This window comes from Homarus americanus, unplaced genomic scaffold, assembly GCF_018991925.1.
Source record: "Homarus americanus isolate GMGI-L3 unplaced genomic scaffold, GMGI_Hamer_2.0 scaffold34921, whole genome shotgun sequence".
NCBI lineage: Eukaryota > Metazoa > Arthropoda > Malacostraca > Decapoda > Nephropidae > Homarus > Homarus americanus.
In genome coordinates this window covers 19368983-19377470 of record NW_024741901.1, presented here as the reverse complement: position 1 = coordinate 19377470, position 8488 = coordinate 19368983, and the positions used below count along the sequence as shown (strand labels likewise).

The 8488-nt window shown below is 40.2% G+C and overlaps 1 protein-coding gene across 2 annotated transcripts in view; it reads left to right on the top strand.

The window, feature by feature from the left end:
* The window catches only part of LOC121876279 (probable glutamate receptor), a 6981-nt gene extending 225 nt beyond the window's left edge, over positions 1-6756 (top strand). Inside the window, exons 2-7 of one of the 2 annotated variants that reach the window (XM_042381314.1) lie at positions 33-189; positions 468-617; positions 748-838; positions 991-1288; positions 5524-5741; positions 6592-6756. In XM_042381314.1, the coding sequence (XP_042237248.1) occupies positions 113-189; positions 468-617; positions 748-838; positions 991-1288; positions 5524-5741; positions 6592-6684 (927 nt within the window). In that variant the 5' untranslated portion in view covers positions 33-112 and the 3' untranslated portion in view covers positions 6685-6756. The remainder of the gene's footprint in view (positions 1-32; positions 190-467; positions 618-747; positions 839-990; positions 1289-5523; positions 5742-6591) is intronic. The other variant, XM_042381315.1, reaches the window with a different exon arrangement.
* Positions 6757-8488: the final 1732 nt, after the last annotated feature.

Sequence of the window (8488 nt, the reverse complement as noted above, 5' to 3'; positions counted from 1 at the left end):
TATTATTATTATTATTATTCCTGAATTTGTAGCTTGTGTTACCAAGTTCAAGGAGTCACCAGACTGCTACCAAGGTAGATCAGAGTGACCACAGTGTTACCAGATAGGAGAGATGGCTCAGCCCCTGAGGAAAGTACTTGAGGACCCGGACGTGGTGCGTGGACTCCAGGAGAACCCCGGCACCTACAGGTAACGGGGTGGACCAGGGGTGTAAACCAACGTCCCTCGAGATGGAAGGTGAACGCTGTATCCACTCACCCACTGCGCACCGTCTATAATAATCCTATTACCATTATCATTTATATCATAGCATTTGTATCATTCTTATGACATGCTGCACAGATTACCATTATTATGATTAGTTATGATAAAAGATTTATGCTACGCTACATAGGTTATCATTGTCAATATCATGGTCATCCAATCAATTTTTATCATTTTAATCGTTATTACGTCATACTCCACAGATTTAAGAATGGAGCCTTCTTGGAGGTGTCAGCGGTACACTGGCCTCCCCATATAGTGGTGGAGGAGGCTGTGGGCGGAGGGGGAGAGCTCACTGTGGGCGGACCCATGGGAGATGTCCTCACTACCCTCGCCGACTCCCTTAACTTTACGTAAGTTATACTATTTTAACGAAATTCATTCATGTCATGCTCAGTATAACATAGGTCTCTCTCTCTCTCTCTCTCTCTCTCTCTTAATAGAAACATACACAAGATGATAATAATGGTCATCTACTCACAGGTACAAGATTGTACAACCAGGAGACCGGGCATGGGGTGCCAAGCTGCCCAATGGTACTTGGTCTGGTATGGTCGGGCAGGTGAGCAGACAGGTAAGTGTTGGTGGGAGTACTTCCCAAGCTACACAAATGAACTTGAAATTCGCAATATCTGTATTTATGAATGCACTTTCATTATTTTTCCTTCACTTAAGAAAAACTGGACACTGAGACACAAACAACAATAACATTGTCTTCCCCCACAGGAGGTGGACATCGCTCTGGGACCTTTTGGAATCTCCGAAGCCAGATTTAAGGTTGTCGATTATACTCGCGCGTTTTACTACGACGACCGTAGTATACTGGCCAGGAAGGGTCTGCCTGAGGTGGACCCGTGGGGGTTCCTGTACCCCTTCACGCCGCTGGTGTGGGCGGCGCTGGTGACGGCGCTGCTGGTGGCCTGTCTGGCGGTGGTGGTCCTGGGCAGCAGACCCAAGACCTGGACTCACCTGTCATGGGCCTCACAGCTCCTCCTCCTACATTTCCGAATTGTCCTCCATCAGGGTATTTTGTGCCGTATTGTAATTAATGTGAAATGTTTTCTTGTTCAATAAGGTCAGGTTACAGCGATACGATCATATTTCTTTCCCAGTAATGCTTTAAATCCTTAGATGTAATTTATATAACATATATTTCTCCATCTTAACATAGCCATACTTTACTTAAATGGAGTTAGGACAGTGTGTTAGCGAAGGACAGATTTTATTCATTGATAGTTTGTATTAACTATATGACCGTCCCTATACAGTCTACAGATGAGCTCCACATTTCAAGAAGATAATTGGTATACGGAAACTGTCGCTCAGTCTTCAGTATCCCAGGAACACATGACACCTTCACTCGTCCCAGTGTCTTGGTCATTGTAGCGCCTCTTATACAGAACTTAAATAGGCTGATATGACGTGATCGTGGGCCCTTCGTGCCCGGTGGTGAGTCCGGTGGTACAGTTTACCGAGCGTGAAAGTTCGAACGCTCGTGCTTGGTCGTGGTTGTTATAATCTTGGTCGGTTGTTATAATCATGGTCGTGTTATAATCATGGTTGTTATAATCATGGTCGTGTGTTATGTTATAATCATAGTCGTGGTTGTTATAATCGTGGTTGTTATGATCAAAGTCGTGGTTATGATCATAGTCGTGGTTGTTATAATCATAGTCGTGGTTGTTATAATCATGGTCGTTATAACATGTAGTTGTTATAATCATGGTCGTGGTCGTTATAATTAGTCGTGGTTATAATCATGGTCGTGGTTGTTATAATCATGGTCGTGGTTGTTATAATCATGTTCGTGGTTGTTATAATCATATGGTCGTGGTTGTTAATCATGGTCGTGGTTGTTATAATCATAGTCGTGGTTGTTATAATCATAGTCCTGGTCGTGGGTGTTATAATCATTCGTGGGTTACAATCATGGTCATGGTTGTTATAATCATATTCGTGGTTGTTATAATCATGGGCGTGGTTGTTATAATCATAGTCGTGGTTATTATATATCATATGTGCTTTGTTATAATCATAGTCGTGGTTGTTATAATCATGGTCGTGGTTGTTATAATCATAGTCGTGGTTGTTATAATCATGGTCGTGGTTGTTATATTCATGGTCGTGGTTGTTTGTAATCATGGTCCTGGATATTATAATCATAGTCGTGGTTGTTATAATCATGGTCGTGGTTGTTATAATCATGGTCGTGGTTGTTATAATCATAGTCGTGGTTGTTATAATCATGGTCCTGGTTGTTATAATCATGGTCGTGGTTGTTATAATCATGGTCGTGGTCGTGATACTTACAGTATCTAATATACTATAAGAAGGAATAGAATAAAGGTTAGAATAATTAGTTAAAGAAATATTCGCCATAAGGAGAGGTTAAAATCATAAAAAAAAAAATTATTATGAATCACCGATGATCATTCCGAGATAAATTATATTATGAAGAGAAGTGACCTTGATTCTGGTTAGATTAGTCACCATCTGCTTAAGTCATCACCTGTGTTAAGTCATCATAGTCATCATCTACGTTAGTCAGTTTTAGGCCCATCTCACATGACTGACCGACCATCGATGTTCTTTCCGCGCGAGGGTGTTAGTTTTCAATGCGTCTTATTATTTACGCTGGTGGATGTAAGACCTCCTACCCTCACTGACGCAGCTATGGTCAATTTGGTGTTATTCTTGTTTATAAATGCCTTCTAATCTGTCTCAAGTCTATCCGTCCTGTCTATTGCCATCCCAACTGTCTGTTCGTCTGCGTGGTGTTTGACTGTAAGCCCGTCTGTACTCTTTGTGTCGTCAAATCTGTCTGTCTTATCCGTTGTTGGCGTGTGTCTGCCTGTTTGTCTAATGTGAACCAGTCAGTCAGCTGTCTGTCTGTCATGTTAGTTGCCATATTGTCTATTTGTGCATGTATGAATCTGTCTATTTTTGTCAACCTCCTGTCTGTTTCACTGTCTATATTCACCCTGTGTCTATTGTAGTCATCTTCTCCATGCATTCCTGTTATTATCTTTTTATCTCTTCTCCTTTTCCATGTACAGTCACCCACAGGAATAAGTATACACTGTAGCTGTAAGGTCGTCTGGTAACGTTGAAACTGGCATCCAGACACAGTTTCAACGTTACCAGACGACCTTACAGCGTAACGAATGAGGGTGCGCCAAGTGCGTAGACTTGCATCGTTTTCCAGCGTAAATAAAATGGTTAATTAATGCCTTCCTAAAGAAACCATCGACATGGACCAGGTTTGTTCCACTCTACGATTTTTTGCGATTTTTCCACCAAGTTTGATGAAAAACGATTGTGCCGTTTCGGCTGCCCAGAACAGACACACACACACACACACACAGACAGACAGACAGACAGACAGACAGACACACGCCTAGTCCTATAGTATATTAGAACACTTTCTATTTCATTATAATAATTTTAGTCATTTGAACATTGGTCGGTTGTGATTAAATTTTCCTGAGTACTTTAATTTTTGCTTCAAATTACTCTGAAGACGTTGAATTTTATTACGAAACTGTTTAACACAATTGAAAAATGCATCAGGCCTCGGTTCGTCACTATGGACACGTCATTTGCATAGCTTTGTGTAAATTCTTTCAGTTAGTAGTACTCGGTACTTTTAGCATACAAATAATGCGACCTGAAAGCTCATGCTAAATAAAAACCACAAAACAAACGTAAACATTTTCTGGTACCAGACAACCGACACTGTTATTTCAAGCTGTTAGAAGAACAAGTGAAACACAGGTGGCTGAAGGGTGAACGGCAGTGTTGATTGCAGACATACGTCAGTTGTAACGTGTGGTCACTTGAATAATTTATGTAAAAACTAATTCACTGATAGTAAGATTGCATTTATGACACTTATTCGAAGATCAAATTGTAGTGGAGTAATTAAAAAACATCATGTACCCTCATTATTTTCATGTCAGGCCTAACCATTGCTATTGGAGACAAACTGTACAGTTTACTGATAGAGGAGTCAACAGCTGTTAGTGTTTACAAATATCTTGGTATAGCAGTAGTTTACTCTGGCGAAATGAAGGTAAAAATAGTTTCTAATTGGCAGGTTAGCTGTGCGTAATGATATGCGTATGTCATTTATTTCAACAGTGTCCTTATAAAAAATTTTTTCTAATTTATTAATATTTCCATTTAGGTGATGTATGTAGGATTACCTGTGTTCTCTCTCTTTCGAATACTTGTGTTGTTATTTTTTTATGGAACCTATTTATAAAGTAATAATTCAAAGCAAATATATTTTTGGGGTTGATGTATAGGACTAACCCGCGGAGAAGTTAGTTTTTTAACTTACATTATTTCATGGGTGAGTTTTGATATGATAATCATTTATTGTGGAAATTTTTCGTTTCATAGATAATTCAGCGAATAGGCGTGCACTAATTTGTCTTGCGGGCCGTAGTAAGTCCTCGCTTAGCTGAGGCTCTTTTACCGCGCCCGGGGCAGTTGTTTTTCAGCATGTCGTGTGAAGGTTGTCGCCTGACTTACATGTACATAATTGGCGAATTTAGGAATGAAGACAACGAGATCCCTTCAATTGTTCAAAGACCACGGCATTGTTCCTTTAAACAGAGACTGTCCACACCGCGGGAATTCCTTTGCCTTCAGACTGTAAAGAAATTTATTCATTACTTCCTCAACGCCGTGGCTGGACGTTTCCCGCCATCAAAATAAATCACTCCACCGCCGGGGCTGCATAGTGAGGATGCGGCCGTATCATCTCTCGTCCAGAAAATGCCTCAAATTTCACCATATCATAGTAAGTTCACGCAAGAAAATTAGGTAAAGTTAGGTAGGTTTGCATGGTTAGGTTGGTAAGGTCTGTTTTTCATACCCACAAAAGTTATGTAAAGTTTATTTGAAAAATATGCATTTTTTTAACATATTTCCACAAACTACAACAATGTCACTATAATACAACAATAAAAATCCGGCGTTTTTATCAATGTTTTCAATCAATTTCGCTCGCGTTTTAGTCCTATATAATTACCATTTGTTGTAGCAACATTAAAAGAAAATCAGAGGGTTTGGTCCTCAGTCTAGCGTTTTGGGGGAACTAGTCTGGCAGGAACTTACATTTCCATTCTTGTCATTACTGTCGCCTTATATTACAGCTCTACAAGTACCACAGTTACAGGACACACGTATATAAGGTTCCTCACCCACAACACACATCTCTTCTATTACGAGTATCTGTTTGAATGTTTCCAGATCTGTCGATGAAGACAAGCAGTGGGCGGGAGAGGCTGGTGGTGGGCGGGTGGATGGTGGTGGCTATGATGTTGATGTGGAGTTACAGAGGTACTCTCATCTCCCTCCTGGCGGTGCGTCACGTGCCTCAGCCCCTACAATCTATCAGAGACGTCGTCCAAGACTCCAGCGTCACGGTCATCATGAAACCCGACACCATCGTCACAGACATCATATCAGTGAGTGCCTGCCAAGTACCTGGTAGAGCCCAGCCATGAATTTGAATTTTACTACGTACATCGGCTAGTTTATTGTGCACCATATAGTCATCCTGTGAGCGGTAGCACAAAAGGATTACAAAGTAGAGGTCACAAAGGGTGTGTCTAACAAACCCCAGTGGTCAGGATATTATATCATTGACTGTTACAGAGTATTATATATACATTGTTTGTTTAGTTCTGTACATAGAGGGTGACTTATTAACAACTGCGTGAGTACAGCAGTGTGAGGCAGTATCTGGCCGTACACTGTTATTCACATCTGTGTATAATTCTGAAGGCTGTATTTTGCATTTTTTTCTGGCTTTTTTAATATCTTTACCGCCACGAAGGCCCATGGCTGGTGTGCGGTAGTCCATGAAAGATCTTATATAGCCTGGGTACTTTGTTTTAACAATTCTAATGTAAGCACTTCTAAGAGGTTTCAGTCTGTCAGTATATTGACGGATTAGCTGTTGTATGACAGGTAAGGCACAAGGGACGGAAACACCAAAATATTTAAAAGAAAAATCATAGACAATAGTGTTGTTACCTATCTTAAACAAGGCGGGTACACGTTTACCATTACCAGCTTGTTTGTTGAACACTTTAGGTTCTCACAGACTGTGTGTACGTGGTTCAGGGTGGCTTGCATTTCACGATGAGATTTAGTATGTACAAGAATATCTGCATATCTGAATATGATACTGCTGGGAACTGCCTGGAAGTGACTTAATAATGCATTCATAAGAACAGTGAACAAAGTTGTAAAAACTCGTCTACTGAGTAAATGAGCTTAATAATAAGAAAACCTCTTACTAAATATTCACAGAAAATTAAATCCGGTGATCTGAAGGACCTGAATGACCTGAAGTACGTAGGCCGTGTGCTGTACCAGCTGGCCAAGGACAACCCCAGTCCATGAACACACTCGTGCGTCACCAGCGTCACGTCATCATCGGCACCACCCTCTCCGCTGACCTCCTCATCGCTAACCTCTTCGCAAAACAGGTACTTGGATATACAGTATGTTCCAGTTTCAAAGAATATACTTTCTCTGTATACTAGAGCACCAGCTTGTGTCTGATCTTGCCTAAACTGATTCAGAGAGCTGTGGTGTTTGGGGAATCTGTTACTTTCTCTCCTCCTCTGAGTTACCTAACTTTTTTTTCAGAAACATGTTCCCTTCATATGTAACTCTGCCTTCTGGAGTTTGTAAATCGTGTGAAACGATGAGTCTAGTCAGTAAACCAGTGCTGACTTCTTCTTCTCACACCAAAAACACTTGCCCATTGATCTGTTTCTCACTCTTCCATCGTAGTTTAATGTTCAATTTGTTCATAATATTTTTATTATTACTTTAGTGATCCATCCCAGATCTATTAGTTGCTCACTCAACCATATACTATTTGAACACCACAAAATAAGATCTTCCTCTGCGTGTGTTGATTCTCTACACTTCTCAGCTGTTCTCCCTGTGTCTCTTACATACACCCACAACCACATTAGTGTAAACAGTTGACTAGTAACATTCTTCTAGTCATCTTCATTTCAGCAAAGACAACAATATGATGAAGATTACTTTGTTCATGTGTTTGCTTCTGTATTTGTCTTCTCCATGATGCTCCATTAGCAGAAAATAGGATTAGATGAAGATTACCAGCTAATCTCACCTTATAATGAAACACTCTAATGCTAACTTAATCTAACCATCACTAACCTAACCCTTCATGTTGTTATTAGTGTTTAATCATCAGCTGAAATAAACTGGGGTGTCTTTATGTTATCCGAAAAAAATATTTATAAATTATTATCAATGAATGGCTGTGCCTAGTTATAACAACACTGGTATTGCTGGTGTTGCAGTGTGACTTCAAGGCCCGTCAGTCATTTTTTCACTACCACCCACTGCATCATCGGCCAAAAGGAACCCGATCGTACCGGCCATGAGCTGTGAGCAAAACACGACCTTGTTTATATAAGTCCTCAACCATCTGGCCTCTGCTTCTCTGGGATGTTGTTAGGTTAGGTTGTTACCTTTAGGTTTGTTAGGTTACCTTTTAGTTTGGAGTTTATGTTAGTTTAGATTAAATAAACGTTAGGCTGGTTAATCTAAAGATGAAATAACGTAGGTAGGTACTGAGTTAAGTAATTCATAAATATTCCATTTAACTGCCTTTATTATTGCTAATATACATGTTTGTTTTTATACAGGGTTCATAAATTATATGATCCAACTTAAAATTTAATAACCCCAAACACATTATATATACAACAAAGGAGTTATTAAAATTAATGAAAATTTTTCCCAGACTTTCACATGTACTGTGTTCTCGTGAAATTTCATGAGATAATCACACACACCGGTGGATGTTTTCTGTAGGCTATGAGGACTGGTGGAGTCTGGGGTGTACGAACACTGGCTGTTTAATAGTATTCCCTTCATGACCAGCTGTCGCCTCTCACCCTCCAAGATCACAGTCAGGAGCTCTCACACTCAAGAACCTCTGGGTGAGTACCTCCTTATCCTCACTCACTGAAATTTGTCATGGACATACATGAATCCCAAATATCACTAGGTAAAATTTTCGGAGTGCTTAGCCCCAGTGGTCGGCCTCACTCACAAAGGTGAAACTTCCTTATTAAAATTAAAACGTCTTTTCCCGTTTAATTACTTTTACACGGCCACAGTTCTTAAGACAGAGGTCACATTTAGTTTGCTTATTTTT